Here is a 16,731-nt window from a genome sequence, read left to right as displayed (position 1 = left end):
TTACACTAATACCAAAGATTCACCTCCATAATCCTCAGTCTGAACTTTGGAACTTCTCTTCCTTGTTGGAAGTAAACTGAACCTTGAGGACAGTTAATTTTGGACTGAGTATTTGAAACCTTATGGAGGAGCTGTCCTCTGTTCTGGTATCAACTTTCTCATTGTGAGCCTATAGCACAGTTAGTGGAAGTTACACAAATCTGATTTTTTTAATATAAATTCAAGTTTGCAGCAGGTTTCCTAGAAAATGAAATGTAGGCAAGAACATTTAATTTTCTATTTTTTAGTCTATGACTGACTTCAACATTGTTTTGCAATTTTTCCGGCAGTTACAGAGTCTGAGCTTGGGGAAAATTTCCCCAGAATGTTCACTCCAGAGACCACCATGTACACTTCAAAGATAAACCAGCAACATCTTAACTTGACTTTTAACCTGTCTGTAAATTTTAACTGAAATGCCTTTCTTTGTTTGTAAACAGACTTTAAACATTATTTTTATTGTGGATTGGAGCTGTATAAATAAAGTAAAATTATATTAATTGATATGCATGCTTTTAGGCCAGTGGGAGGAACCTGAAATATTCAAAGAGTATCAAAGCATACTGTGTCAATGTCAGTTCTATGCTGAAGGAACATTATGGGTTTGAACCAAAGACCTTCTTGCTGTAAGGACATGTAACATGATCTATATGACTATAAATCTATCCAGATACAATCAAATTGATCTTGTGCTGCATACAACAAACCATTGAGGTTCCCAGACAGCCTGAATACAAAGAGAACAAATAAAAGTTAAAAGTGCTAAAGATGGTCTGCCAGAATATCTCACAGCACCCCCCGTCAAGTTTGAAAACTACAAAAAGATGAATCTTCCCAACTATTTTGGTCTTGTTTCTTGTGCAAATATATTTGTATATTTGAAATAAGACAATAACTTAAATTACTTTTCAGCAAGATACAGGAGCTTGTTTAAGGTCAGTAATTCATTAATATTTATGAAAAAGTTCTAGTTCCACTGGTAAATTATTTCACTTACAAGACATTTTTCCAATGTTATTAGAAAAATAATCTGCCAGTGGAACTAGTACTTTTTCACCAATATTAATGAACTACTGAATTAAAACAAGCTCCTACAACTTCCTGAAAAGTAAGTTAGTTTCAAGTGTACTAATGCATTTGCACTAGAAACTAAGCCAAAAATATTTGGGAAGATTTTGTGTTTTTGGTGTTAAAGTGATGTTTGTTTCAACTTAAAAATGCACCTGCAGAAGCAGTCATTTAGAAAGATAATCATGACAAAGGCTGAGCTGACGTAGCTGTCCCCATTAGAGTCACATCACCCTCCAATGGTACCAAGTAAAAGAAAGGAAGAATGAAAAAAAAACACTTATAAAAGGTTAAAGTAAATTTATAATTAGCGTTCTCAAATAATTCACATTTCTGTACTTAGAAATACTTAGAAAAATGTGTCACACAAACGAAAATTTAGCACACCATATATTGCTGATAAAATCTTGATATTTTTTTAGCTAACTCAGTTGGTTGCTGAAAAGATTGCCCCTTTTGTAAATTCTCCTGATATCGAATGCTAGATCCTCTATAGCTTGGGAACGTCACATCAGGAAAATCTAGTGTGAAGATGGCTGTGTTTATTTATTTTTCTCATTGTACTGAGATAGATAGATAGATAGATAGATAGATAGATAGATAGATAGATAGATAGATAGATAGATAGATAGATAGATAGATAGATAGATAGATAGATAGATAGATAGAGTTTGTTTTATTATTTATTTTATTATTATTGGGGGTTTGCAATGAAATTTCGCTTAATATGTACATTTTAAATGTACAACTGAATGACAATAAAGCAGGGGTGCCCAAAGTCGGTCCTCGAGAGCCGGCATCCTGCACGTTTTAGTTCTCTCCCTCGTGGTAGTAACAACCTTTCAGCATGTCAATGTTCCTCTTAGGACTTCTAATAAACCATCATTGGATCCAGGTGTGTTAAACCAGGGAGAGACCGACTTTGGGCACCACTGCAATAAGGTCTGTCATCTGTCTATGTCTGTTTTATAGTTTCTCATTTTGTATGATCTACAAAGGCGGAGAGGTCCTCGCTAAACACACAGGTCTGGTACAATTGTGTAGTTGAACCAATAAAGGTTGTCTTAACCGGAAGTATTGGAATACACAGAAATAAATACAGAAATCTGATATTTTGAGCATGACACTAAACTTATTTGTTGTTGCTAAGCCCCTCCTAACATCTGATTGGCCAGTAGTCAGAGACATCTTGCTCGTTATTGGCTACTTTTTTGTCAACATTTGGAGTTTTTTGTGCTCTGTGTAAAGCTATTTAAACAATGACAGAAAACACAGGACGTTTACCAGTTTAATGTCGGCCGTTTCTGTATTTTGTTTTTAGGGAATTGATCCAAGGCTTTCAGTTGTAATGATTTGAGTTTAAATTTTCGTAAAAACTAATGATTTTACAAGAAAGTACCGTAAATAAGTTGTTTACTGCGATTTATAACTTCAAAATGCAAATGTTAATATTATTTTGGAAGTATTGACCGGAAGTTAAGCAGCGGCTGTTCACCAAAGTTGACGTGGACACAAGGGAGAGGCGTAGGGTGAGGTCTGTTGTAGTCGGGAAAATAATGGAGGAAATGAGGGAAGTTAAATGAGTGAAGCTTGTGATTTCATACCGGTTAAAAGCTTTATCCTACCGCTTTGACAGCCTCCTGCTGAGCTGCGGGCCTTCAAGTCTTCCTGATGTGTTAGCTGTTAGCTTCATGCCGCTACACCTGTGTCCGGCCAGCCGGCTTCTTTGTCTCACTTCATTATCATGCTCTGTTTGTCTGCCTGAGCTGCACTATTTTGACTTGCTGCTTCCATAGGGACAAAGCTATCCTAATAGAGCCGAAGATATCAGCACGGAGTGAGACCTCTTTCCTTCTAGAGATGCGTTATATCCACGCTGGATGCGTCCCGTTCACCATCATTCCTTAATACAAATAGACGAGCTAGTCTTAACAAATGGCAGCCCTGAGAGCTAAAGCTGCATCCATCGGGGACAGCTCCCTGAGGGATGGGAAGAGCAGCGCGGGCTGTCCCGCAGAAGCAGCAGCGAACAGTCGGATATACAGCCTGGATGAGCTGGAGACCATGGCTACTGTGGGTAAGTTTACATGTAGACACAACAGGGGAGGGAGGGCACGGATATCCCACTCAGGAGAAGACTCGGTTATTTTATTTAAAAGGGCAGTAAAATTCCATTTCGATGATATATATGTAGGTTAGGAAATCATAAAGTTACAACATTGAAATGCCTAAATTGGAGGAAAAATGTATTCAAACGAGAAGTTTTGACTCATAATTCTGGTAGAAATAAATTGAAAAATGTGGATTTTTTTTAAAGATATTGCCATGAAACTTTCCCTAAATGTTTTGCTAGTGTTACACCTGTCCACTATTCGTATCCAAAGACGCATAACCTTTCTCCCAATGCATGAAATTAAATTAGACCAAAGTGTTACTGTTTTAGGTCAGTTGGGATTACCAAAATGATACAGAAGTTTACATTCACCTCCTCAGTATTTGCTAGAATAAATCTTTAAATTTTATTTTGGGATTCCTCCCATGAGCTTCTCACAATAGTTTTCTAGAATTTTGGCCCATTCCTCTTGACGGAACTGGTGGAATTGGGTCATGTAGGCCTCCTTGCTCATACACTTTCTCATCTCTTTTTCTCATTTTCCTTTTAATATTAACATTGTATTTATGTCCAAACAGTTTGATTTTAGTTGATCACAGGATGTATCTTCAAAAATGTTACTGTCTATTTGTAAATGGTTGTTTATGTTGCTTTTGGAGAAATGGCCTCTTGTTTTCTGATCAGCCTTTAGCCATTTTGACGTCAAAATGCTCAATAATATATTTTAGTCTGCTTATATTTTTGCAAAATTAGAATTGGAATAATTATTTGATATTTGTTTTGTTTAAGAAAGGGCCAGTCATCTAAGCACAGCTAATACTGGTAATTTACGTTGCAGAACTTAAACCTATTTTTGCTTAAATATAAACCAATGGAATTTGACACAGTAAGGAACATTGTCAAATAATTTTATTTGCTTACACAGATGCAAATTGAAAGATTTGCATCTTTAGTGAGTGGACATTCCCATGCTGTTAATAGCTGCAGATAATTGGACAGATGAACATGGAACATTCACATACCAGGACATTTCAGGTGGTCTTTCCAAATATTTTAGCAGACTTAAACCGGAAAAGTTTAGTCTGATTTAATGTCAGAAAAATTGCATTTTTAAACAGTTTATGTAACTATTTTTAGTTTATGTAACTATCAGGAGTTGTTTCTGTAATCTGGATTCATGTTCATGTTTTACCTCTCAGGAATTGTAAGTACAAGATACACATTGAAAAAACCCACAGAAACTGGTGACCTTTGTACAATGAAACTTTGGCTGTTTCAGTCAGAAGTTCTATATTTCAGACCTACATAGTGGGATTTAACCTTTGAAGTTGGAGCGGGTCTGTAAATTGGACTAATCTGACCTTTAAATGGTACTTTTGAGACATAATTAACAGACTGGAACAGGAAGAAGTTTAAATGCATTTACATTTAAAATGTAGGCTGCATATTATGTTTACGGTGCACATTTTCTCACAATTTGGTTCTTATGAAATAGATTGAGTTAAAACAGCTTTCTAAATGCAGAAACAGTTTTCAGTATTTGCTGAACATGAAACATAATAATCAAAATAAATCTGGTAAATCCTGTGTTATCAACATATCTAAGTAGATTTGTTGATAACACTTCATCCTTGATATATTATCCATCAGACGTGAGAAGCGTCCTTGTCTTATATCTCCTCCTTTATCAGTGTCGCCTGGTTCCATCTGACCTACTTTGTTTTTTTTCTTGTTTTCCTTTTAGTACATTTGTCTGGATAAACCTTGAAGCTAGCCGAGATTGTTTGGGAGCAATCTGAGTAATACATCCTCAGATCTGTTGTCTAAAATGCTGCTGTGGACCCAAAGCAGGCTTTCTGTGAGAGCAGAGGGACAGATGGTAGAGTTCTGTTGTGGAAAGGTTTATATCAAAACTTGCTTCTTTCTACAGCGTAAGCTGCAGTATGTCTGACGTAGTAGTTTCTCTCTGAAGGACTGATAAACTTTAATTTTGTACGGAATATTCCACATTGAACTAGAAAACATTTAAAACACAACCAAAAACAAGAAATAAAAACTACAAACTGAAACCATAAATAAGTCTTTGAAACCATAATTGCCCTTCAAAAAATACAAATTTCACATTAGAAATTCTGGCTTAAAGGTTAAAATAACAAATTCAGTTGAAAGCAGAAGTTTACATACACCGAATAAAAAGACACAAATGACTTTCTTTCTCACTATCTGACGGGTTGTCAGTTAGAATTTCCAAAATTATTTCTATTTTCTAAACGCCACAATAATGGAAGAAGGAATATGTCAGACTTATTTTTTATGTCTTCAACATCAGAAGTTTACATACAGAATGATTGTCTCTTTAAACAATGAGGGAAACCTATTGTTTAATAGCTGCTGCAGCTATTAAACATTAACTTCTGACACATCAGAACCTGAATTTACTGAACCTGTGGATGTATTTTAAGGACACACCTGAAAGACACTGCCTTCTTGTTTGATACAATGGAGAAAGTCAGAAGACATCAGGAAAAGAAATGTGAAAATGAAAATACCAGAATTTCAGCAAAAATATTGTGAGAAGCCTGCAGAAGGAAATCCTAAAGGGCAGACCCAAGTCAAAGGAAATGCTTTGTAATACTGAGGAAATGTAGATAAACCTCTGATTTTGAAGATATTATAAAGATATTTCTGACATATTATTTCTCTCTTTGTTGTGTCATTTTGCAATTAGAAATAATTGGATCTTAACAAAACAAACTGATTTCTGGACATTCGCCTTTCAGGATTATTTTGATTCAACTTAGTTGAAACAGTGAAACATCTAAATCATACATGACTGCAGATGTTGAGGACTCACGGTGGACATTACTGACACTGATTCAAACAAATGCTAGAATTACTCAGACTCAATCGTCTTCTGATATTAAGACGGTCCATTTTGACCACAAAGATCGTAGTATCAAAGGAATGCCTCCAAACATGTTACAGGTCACACTTAAGGAATAATTGTAGTTTTTTAAACACCACTGCTAACCACTGTTGAGGTGTTTACGTAATTTACTGAACAAGCCACCCAGGTAATCCTGGGAACTTTAAGTCTCAGGAATGCATGAAATGAATATCAATAAGTCTTTTTCAAAAGTGAGAAAATACGGTTAGGTCTCTGAATTTGTTATGTTTAAAATGAAAGTAGCTGTTGAAGGCCTAGCATACTGTGTTTTCATTGGTTGACAGCATGCTCAGACTTGCCTTTGGTGAGTGCTTATTGCTTGACTCAGTTCAGTAATTACAGCTTCGGTTTCCAGAGAATCCAGAAGAACTTGGCATGTGAATTCATTATCCTAACTTGAAAAGTTATCTGGTAATATTTGAGCTGTTACTCACTCTATGTTTGCTGTTGCACAGTTTAAACATAGAACATCACACTTGATAAGATTTCATGAAAGGTACAAGGTCAGATTTCTTCAACAAAGAAAAACAATACACAGTTCTACCAATTTTGGAACAAAGATATTATAAATTGATTTCCAGAGTGTATTTGCAATATGGAATTTGGCTTTTTATGTCACTGTTGTAGTATTGGTTTCTTCCTCTCTGACTAGCCTTCCAGCCTCTGTTGCTACATGACATATCTCTTTGGATATGAACATTCTGAACTCTCAAGCTGTTATTACCTCAGCTTCTATCTGAATCCATCTTACAAAAAACAAAAACCTCATCATCTGGGCTTCCCAAATTGTTTAAAGGAATAGTAATCTTTCTTAGTTTATGAAAACCTTCTTCAATTTGAAGAAAGTTTTTTTTGAGCAATATTAGAGTTGGGAAGGTATATAGATTGTGTAATAAGAAAAAATAGTCTGATGAATTACAAGTTTGTTTGTTTTTTATTTTTTTATTTTTTTATTGTTGTCACATTAAAAGTCCAGAAATAATTTTGATAAAACTTTAAATCCAAATCTGTCACATTTCTCCAGGGACTTGTATAAACAATCAATTAAGAACCTGAAAATTCATGTGTCTTTGGTTATGCAATGACCTTTATTCTCAAAGGAATATAGCTGAAGATGCACTGTGACTCTTATGCAGACAGATCATAAAAAGGCTATGGAGTTATGAAACCACTGAGTAATAACACAGCGTCCCCCCAAGCCTTTAGTGTCACTACAAATGGTAATATTCTGCAGGTACATTTAACATTGTAATTTATGATCTCAGCCTGGAAAACTCTTTCCATATATGCATCAAACTACTTGGGCCACAAAATCTGAGCCTAGTACATTATAGGAAGGTGTACAGCAGCAAGCAACATCCACCCTGTGCTTATGATCCTCTAAAAATTAATTATCCAAAGTATTTTGTGTGATGAGGAGGATTTGCTGCCTAAAACTGAATAAAGCTCTTTATTTGAACACTGTTGGTGAATTCTCATGGAATTCAGGACATTGCTTTTGCTCTGCCAGTGTTTATTTATTCAGACTGGGATGACTGGATTTCTATAACATCACTTACACACTGATGGTATTCCTGAATACCATCAGTATCATTCCAGCTTGTACCCTGGAGGAGCTACAGAAATTCACAACTTAGGTGGGAGACAAATCTGATCTTTATGAGGAAACACAAGAAAACCAAAGTGGACAACAAAACATGAAACATGTGAAAGACGATACTCTGCTTAGTGGAGGCTGAAACTCAACTGTTTCATGCAAAATGATCACATCATGGTGGTCCCAGGATCAGTCTGAGTTGATGGGAGGATGGATGGAGCCAAATCCAGGACAGTCCTGGAAGGAATCCAATTGGAGGTTGTAGAAGACTGGAGACCGGGTGGAGGTTCACCTTTCAGCAAGACAACAGCCCTAAACATACAGCCAGAGATACAATGATCATAGCATTTTCATGTGTTAGAGTGGCCTGGTCAAAGGCTGGCCCATAACCCTAAATCCAACTGAGAATATTTGGCAACATTTCAAAATAGATTTTCACAAATGTTCTTCATCCAATCTGACTGAACAAAGACTGTAAAGACACTAGCAGCTGTAACTGAAATGAAAAGTGGTTCTCCAAACTCATGCCAATATGCATGTCGGGGATTACATGAAGTCCCAATGAAATCCATTAAAATGTATGGTTGAAATGTCTCAAAACATAAAAAAAAAATCCAGAGTTGTACATAGCGCTGCGAGGCAAGGCACAAGACACTCCATGGACTTGTCACTTTAAGATTTTGTCCCCATGGTAGCCTAGCATACCAAAAGGTAGTTTGGGCTGAACAACGAGAAGTGATCTCAAAGTCCAGACCTCAATGGCCAGTGTCCTGCAACTTTTAGATTTCTCTTTGCTTCAGTACACATGGCTCCAATATTACTAGCTCATTAGAAGAGCTGTGTGGAGTGTGACTGCATGTTATTGAGGTAGTTTCACTCATTTAACTAAAGCGGTTGGACAAGGGAGTCATCTAAAGTTGGAGGAATATGGCCCTTGAGGAAAGCAGTTTGAGGCCACTGCTATGGAGGTTCATATCTCTTAAGGCATCTTCTCTCTGAAGTGGCCTTTAGACGTGGAAGTGGCTGTGTGATTTCTGAACTCACAAAGAGGATGGAGGTACTTCATGTTTTCCTTTCTGTGATCAAACACATTGTTGACCTTATTTAACACACTCTCTGATGTGAACTGGCTTGTTGCTATGCATGACAAGGGTATGTAGAGTGAGCTAGTACACTTTACTGCACTTCATTAGAGAGAAGAGGTAATCTCCAGTGTACCTCTTTTGGTGAATCTAGTATTGGGTTCCTTTGGTATCATTCGACCCGTAGAGTTTCTTTCACCTAGCTACATGTCCATAGAAATTGTGCATCATGCCTACTACAGATGTCATCCAAAGAAGAAAGATGTCCTTTCATTCCTAAAAGCTCTCATATTAAGGGTTCAGATAACGGCAGCTTTAGGCTGCTGATGATGTTGCTGTGGCAACAGTAGACCTGAGACAAAGGTTGATTGTTAGTATAGAAGAAGAAGACAGACAGCATATTTGGGATTGAGTGTAGCTGTTATGCCACACATTGTCGTTGGTCGCTAATGCTTCCCTCGGTGGTTATCAGCTCCACAGGATCAAAATACCAGATGCCTCTCTCCATCTTTGGAAGGAAAACAATGAGAAGCAGAGGCCTAAGCGAGGCAGCACAAATTGTAGTGATCGTACTTTGGGAGGACACTTGTTTCTGTGCCTGCTGAATGTGCAGCCATTATTGCCCACTCTCCCTGCTTCACCATTTCACTGTGACCCGACACCACTCAGTCTGCTCGCTCCCGCTGTCTGAAGACGCTATCTTCCATTGTCTTCCCTGTCTCTACTGACACATGAATGTTATTTCTTATTACAAGAACAACAGCAACCCTACAGAGCACATTTAGCATCGGTGAACGCTGAGCTCGGAGTTACATCCTCATATTTAGTGTTATTTCTTCTTTTTCTCCTATGATAGGTGTTCAAAACTTGATGTCAGCATCACCTGTGATACTATTATTGTCCTCACTTCGTACGAAACAATGAAAGGCTATATTACTGAGATGTACACTAAGAGCAGGGTGATATCAGTCTATAAGCAATATAGACAGAGATTACAGTGAAATGGTGCCCTGCAGGCAGATTGTGTCTGCATTCATAAAGAAGATGCTTATCATTTCAGCAGAGAATGGATGATTCTTTAGTCTTCACAGTGACATCACAAAGAGGAACAACACACATCAACTACCTTCTGTGTTAAACATTAACACAATCACTGGTGAATGCTTAAGATACATTCACCTTGTACTAGATCTGAGTACTGTGTCGAGAGGACGGGGGGGGGGGTTGCGAGCGTAGGGAGGAGACCGAAACCGATGCTGTTTGTGGGCTCAATGTTGCTTCAAAGATACAACCGACAGAATCCGGTTAAAGGATTTTCAAAATAAAAGATTCTCCAGACCCGATACAAAACATGGAAATATTTAATTATTTCTTGCGCGGACCGGTACCAGTCTGCGGCCCGGGGGTTGGGGACCACTGTATTAGAGTATCAGGAACTAAACAATTTTTTTATCTTCCACACTTTTCAGAGTTTTCTTTTTACTGTACTGTTTTACCAGATCCAATACTGGATCTGGAGAGGAACCATTTTAAATATTCCTTTGTTCCCGCTTCCATCAAAATTTAGAATAAAATTTTTAAGTAGATAGTACACTGAGACATGGAAGGTGTAACTTGGTGTTTTGTTTTTTTTAAACTGCTGTGTATGTAGTCTAGGTTGTTCATTTTTTTCTTTTAGCTGTTTGTTGTTTATATGTAGGCCTGTCGCGACAAACAATAAATCAATTAATCGTACGATAATTTAAAACTATCTACCTCATTTTAATTATCGGCTTTATCGTCTCTTCCGGCCTTTTTCTCTTCCTGTTGATGACACTGAATGAAAAAAGGCTCAACTCTGGTGCTCTCCACTGACCCCCCCCCTTCCTCATTTCCTTAGTGTAATGGCAGGCGCACACTACGATCTTAGAGTTGTCGGCCCATTTTCAAAACCTGAGAGGCCACACATTAGCTGACAGAAGTTCTAGGTGTAACAGTTCAATCGGTTCGATCATGTCGTGTGGTGTCCAACAATGGAAACAAAATAATGGCTACAAGTCCAGTGAACTAATTTTAAAACAGGGCATTATTCAATGCTTTACTACAATCTACCTGCAATGCATGTGGCTAGTGTCAGTCCTGACTGAATGCAAATCATTATAACCTATTTATGCCACATTAACGAAGAACAGCTGAAAAGTTACCGGGTTTATCAACTGTGGTAGTAACGCCTCCCCTTGTCATTTCTGTATTCTTTGCACAAAATGTTGAATAAGCATTAATGTTGTTTCCACATATCATCTCCAATGTCCGCTGGACTTCGGGTTGTGTCAGCTATTAGGGATTCCCCTCCGTAATTTCCCCTCAGAAAGCATGAAGGGGAATTGTGCTTTCTGATTGGCTACCTGTCACATTCAACAAACTGTGTTAACTTCCAGTGGGGAAAACCCTGATTTAGATCGGAGCAGCCACGCAGATCTACTGTAACACACCACACAATACAGGATGATCGGTTATGAAATCGCAAGTGACAATCTTAGAACAGCCGACGTTCCCAGATTGTCATAAGGGTAAAATCAGGGCAAAAAAAACCCCATGTAGTGTGAACTATTGCATCAGGTAGTTGATGTGCCCATTTTCTCTATTTAAATCTAATTATTACTGAAGGGCAACATAATATACAGACTTCATAATCTGCAGTCTTTTGGTTGAATGCAGTATTTATTTCCACTTTGGCTTTATGTTGTTTAGTTTTTATTCAAGTACATTTTTTGTTAATGGAGACTAAGAATCCATTTTATTTTTGTTTTTGGTTGTTTTGTTTATTTTGTTTTTCAGTTCCAGTGTCAAGTCTTCTTTTGAAAATAAAGTGTATCTATCTTTAGCAGGAAATCACATGCATTATTACGTCATTTCCATAAAATCAGTGTACAAAGGTCTTCAAACAATATTATCATTTATTGCAATAATTTTTTAGACAATTAATCGCTCAGCAAAATTTGTTATCGTGACAGGCCTATTTATATGTATTTTGTGTGTATTTATTGTCTATTTTGGCAGCTGCTCCTATGCACTCATATCACTGAGTCCCCTACGGGGCAATAAAGTCCTTTTTTCTTTCTATTCTATTCTGTAAAGCTCCAGTGTAGTAATCTTCTCTCCCTCTCTACTGTAGGAACTGGGACTTTTGGTCGAGTCTTCCTTGTCAAGGACAAGAAAAGCAAAGCCTTCTTTGCACTAAAACAGATGAAGATTTCTGACGTGATCCGGCTGAAGCAGGAGCAGCACGTCCACAATGAGAAGGAGGTGCTGACAGAAATCAGCCACCCTTTTCTCATCAGGCTGTGAGTCCACTCCCAGCACATCACATCTCAGGCAAACTGCTTCATGAACAAACAGTGATGGCATAGTTACTTTGAAAAAGTAACTTTAATTGGATTACTGATTACTTCTAGAAAAAGCAACTTAGATTACTGCTTACTTGATTTCAAAAGTAACTAAGTTACATTAAAAGTAACTTCTTTAGTTACTTTCAGCAGCTGCTAACAACAACACTCCACCACCTGTGAAAATTGCTTTGATCTTTGCCAATACTTAACTGCAAGTTATTTTATAATGGTAACATCAACAATGTGTCTCCACCTATAAGGTTGAACTGAAGGGGAGATGATTTAATGGTTACAACAGTACAAAAAAAACTTCAGAAATTTGTGTGTTTTTGTGTGTGTGTTCCAGTATTGTCTGGAGAACTATAAATAGGATTTTACCCCCCCCCCCGTCCAGGTTCTGCGTTAACGGCCCTGCGTTTGTTGTCAGAGCGCAGCGCACAGAGCTCCTCCTGCCGCTCTACAACTCAGATGTCCCACAGATTTGTGACACTTATTTCAATATTAATAATTATAATGGCATTTAGTTGCACAACTTTACGGACACGTTAATTCGTGGCTGTTTTCACGTTTATTGCGCTGTTCATATTAGTCTCGATGTTTGCCGTTTTCTGGATAGCAACGCGAAGCTCGACATCATTCACAGGTCATACGTTAACTGGACATTAACAAAGACACAGCAGGATGGATCATCTGGGAAATAATGGACAGGGAGAAGACTAAAACTAACTGGATGTCAGACAAATTCTGGGTTTTATCTCTGTTTATTTACAAGGCCAAAAACCGCAACCTGCGACTCATTAAATCTGCAAGCGACTTTAGAAAACACAAGTCCAAAGCTGCTTATAATAATCGGACTTGGCGAGCGAAACTCAAAATAGTTTCTGTTTTATCAGCAACAAAATATCTCCCTCCTCCCTCCATTGTTTATGTTTCTGTTGCTGTTGATAACTGTCGCACAGAAACGGCGATCACTCCCCAAGACGCGTAGAGGAAATAAAATTAAATTACAAAAGAAAATAGTAACGCAAAGTGATTTCGATAAGTAACAATAGTCTGACTACTGGATTTGAAATAGCAACGCGTTAGATTACTCGTTACTGAAAAAAGTGGTCCAACGTCACTGATACGCTACTGACATCACTGTGAAGCAGCAACTGGATTACAGTCCGATGGGACACATAATGAAGAATTCTAAAACTTTTTCGCACAAATATAACATCTGCTGCGATCATAACATCATGATACACCAATCCACTTTTTACATTTATGATACAGATACAGATAGAACCAGACACCAATTCAATACTTTTATTCGACCTGATTTTTTTTTTTAAAAGTCAGATATAAATGTACAGGACTACACATTTATTTAACTCTGCACCAGTACAGCACACTTAAATACATTAAATACATCGATAGCTTCACAAGCTAACAAAGTAGAAACAACACAACTTTAATTTGTTCAGTCACTGCAATTAGGAGTATAACATCCAATATCAAATAAATAATAAAGAAACTGACTGAAAATGTCTACCTTGGTCAAGCATGTAAAAATAAACTGTAACAAACTTTCTTTCAAATGGTTAAAAAAGTGCAGTTAGGAATTCTAAATATAATGTAAAATAAATAACAAAAGCATGATGACCTGAGTGAAGTTGGCCCCCCCACCTTCTTCAAATTAGACAAAATTGGTGTCAATCAACTCGGCTACGTTTGTGCTGGTTTGTGCAGCAAAAATTTTCGTTTGTGCCGCTATCATTTTAAAGATATAAAGAAATGTTTTTAGAGGTCATCAAAGGTCAACCAGCCCCCCACCTTCTTCAAATCAGACGAAATGGGTGTCAATCAACTCGGCTACATTTGTGCTGGTTTGTGCAGCAAAGATTTTCATTTGTGCAGCTATCATTTTAAAGATATTAAGAGGGCTGGTTGACCTTTGATGACCTCTAAAACATTTCTTAATATCTTTAAAATGATAGCAGCACAAACGAAAATTTTTGCTGCACAAACGTAGCCGAGTTGATTGACACCAATTTTGTCTAATTTGAAGAAGGTGGGGGGGCCAACTTCACTCAGGTAGCATGATGCCTTAAAGAGTACAAAGCATAGAATTAGACTGAATAGATTTGCCCTTATGGATGGGGCACATCGTCACGATGTGCCCACGATCTCTAGTCAGAACATGGGTAATTTTCACTGCAGATGACAGGTTGTGTCCTTATGAACAAATTTATTTGGTGATCTGTGTTACCTGGTGCTAAGATGACTTGGCTGCATCAGACAGTTCAGTTTTCTCAGAAGTTTTTGTTATTTTTTTATTTTAGGATTTGAGTTAACATTTGGTTAGGCCATTTTATACTGCAGAGAGTTGAGAGATGTTATCCATTTCCTCCTCCACAGATGGGTGTAAGCCTCTGATCTAATCTGATTTCACCTCTCGTCAGACAGCACTTTACCCCCTAACTGCATAATCAGCCATGACATTTTCCGACAGCTTCTGGACTCACCATGACGATCGCTTCCTCTACATGCTGATGGACTACGTCCCAGGTGGAGAGCTCTTCAGCTACCTACGCAGTCGCGGGCGATTCAGCAATGCCACAGGCCTCTTCTACACCTCCGAGATTGTATGTGCCATTGAGTACCTTCACTCCAAAGAAATAGTCTACAGAGACCTAAAGCCTGAGAACATCCTGCTGGACAGTGAGGGACATATCCGCCTTACTGACTTTGGCTTTGCTAAGAAGCTGTCTGATAGGTAAGAGACATAAAGAATCCATATATGTATAAAATAATGAAGAATATCATCAGCCGGTGGTGATCTTTGGTTTGGAAGAAGGTCTCACGTGATGGGTTAACTGGTTAAATTATCTTATTTTTCACTCCTGCTGATGATATTGTTATATGAAAAAGTTTGCAGAAAAGGTCAACCTGCTTCCTCTGTGTTTTAATAGGACTTGTTGATAAATGTATTTGTACAGCATTTTTAACAAGTCCAGAAGACCCCAACATGCTTCACACAACATTCAGTAATTCACACACACACATTTGCATACTGATGATAATGCCATGCTACTGGATTGTAGCCCAAGGACACAACTGAGCGGGGATTCCAACTACGGGGCAAACTCCAACCACTGTCGCCATCAGGAAATAACAATAATCTGAGAAGTAACACATGTCAGTGCCCTTCTAGTTGATCCTCATGCATTTTTGGTACGTTTGAAACCTGGTTTCAATATTTCATAGGTCTGGATGAGAAAACTAAAAATTAAGTTATGAAAAATCATAACATCTAAATTTCTGATTTTGTTTGAATTGTTGACTACTTTAGTTTTTGAATTGGATTCTAAACCAGATAGGGGCATTTCATTGCTTTTATGATCTCTTGATTCCTTATATTTCAGTTTTTTAAATACACAAACTTTTTGACTTGGGTTTGCTTTAGATGCCAAACATGTTCTATCAATCCATGTTTTTTTTTTTTAATTAAAGTCCTTAATGATCATAAACTGGATTACATTGGGTGACTGAGGAAGCTGGGAAACACAATTGGCTCATTAGTGAAAACCCTGATTTCTTTGATCAGCAAAATGTTGTGCTTGACAAACAACACAGTTTTTTTTAGTCTATCAGGTGCATTTACAAATGTGATGAATATGTATGTTGGGGGCGTGATATTGGCATGAAGTGTTATGACAAACTTTTGTGGCGTTATTATGATAACAATAAGTGACTAAGAAGTAGCTGTTAGAAAAATTATCCTCCTGTTCATTTACTTATGAGTTTATTTTACAAGTATGTTTTCATATTATTCTTTCATATTATTCTTTTTATATTATTACTCTCATATTATTCTTCTTTTTATATTTACTTAACTTCTCTTTCCTTTGTAGTATATTATTAACTTTGTTTAGGATGTTTGCTTGGAAGCTAAAAACGTTAAACATTCATGTGTTATTAGTTCCATATGTAACTGATTAGTTGTGGTCAGTCACATGCCCTTGTAAGGGCATGTCCATAGGAGGTTCCAGAATGTAAAGACGGTTGGTCAATTCTCTGTGTGACTGTGTGAAGAAGCCCAACCTCCTTTTTCTATACAATAAAGAGAAATGCAAAGAAAGATCTGGCAGAATTGATTCCAGACAGTGTTTGACAGCGATTCGTCGCGTCTGTTCTCAATTCTCCTATTCTGCAGAAAAGAAATGAAAAGAAACCTAATCTCTGTCTCTGGCTGATTCTTTGCAGGTTAGGACAAAATAAACCTATCAGTAGCTACTTATTTTTCAGGTAATTGCATGGCTGTGACTGCATTCATAGCCCCACAAACACTAATAATGCTCTTGAAAAACGCAAGTCACCGAAGTAACATGTTATGCGCTTCTTTTCTAAAGAGGTGTTATTTGTATCACTAAACTGCACACAGGCAAATCAATGTTTACTGATCCTCTCTTTGAACAAACTGGAGAAAATAGTAAAACTAACAATCCCAACACATCATTAATTGGAACTTATAA

At 37.4% G+C, this 16,731-nt stretch overlaps 1 protein-coding gene across 2 annotated transcripts in view; it reads left to right on the top strand.

Annotated features, from left to right (window-relative positions):
* Positions 1–2,391: 2,391 nt before the first annotated feature.
* Positions 2,392–16,731, top strand: part of prkx (protein kinase X-linked) — a 38,491-nt gene continuing 24,151 nt past the window's right edge. Inside the window, exons 1-3 of one of the 2 annotated variants that reach the window (XM_028011041.1) lie at positions 2,392–3,184; positions 12,001–12,169; positions 14,709–14,972. In XM_028011041.1, the coding sequence (XP_027866842.1) occupies positions 3,043–3,184; positions 12,001–12,169; positions 14,709–14,972 (575 nt within the window). In that variant the 5' untranslated portion in view covers positions 2,392–3,042. The remainder of the gene's footprint in view (positions 3,185–12,000; positions 12,170–14,708; positions 14,973–16,731) is intronic. The other variant, XM_028011040.1, reaches the window with a different exon arrangement.

Source organism: Xiphophorus couchianus, chromosome 24 (genome assembly GCF_001444195.1).
Source record: "Xiphophorus couchianus chromosome 24, X_couchianus-1.0, whole genome shotgun sequence".
Lineage (NCBI taxonomy): Eukaryota > Metazoa > Chordata > Actinopteri > Cyprinodontiformes > Poeciliidae > Xiphophorus > Xiphophorus couchianus.
This window is presented reverse-complemented; position numbering and strand designations above follow the sequence as displayed.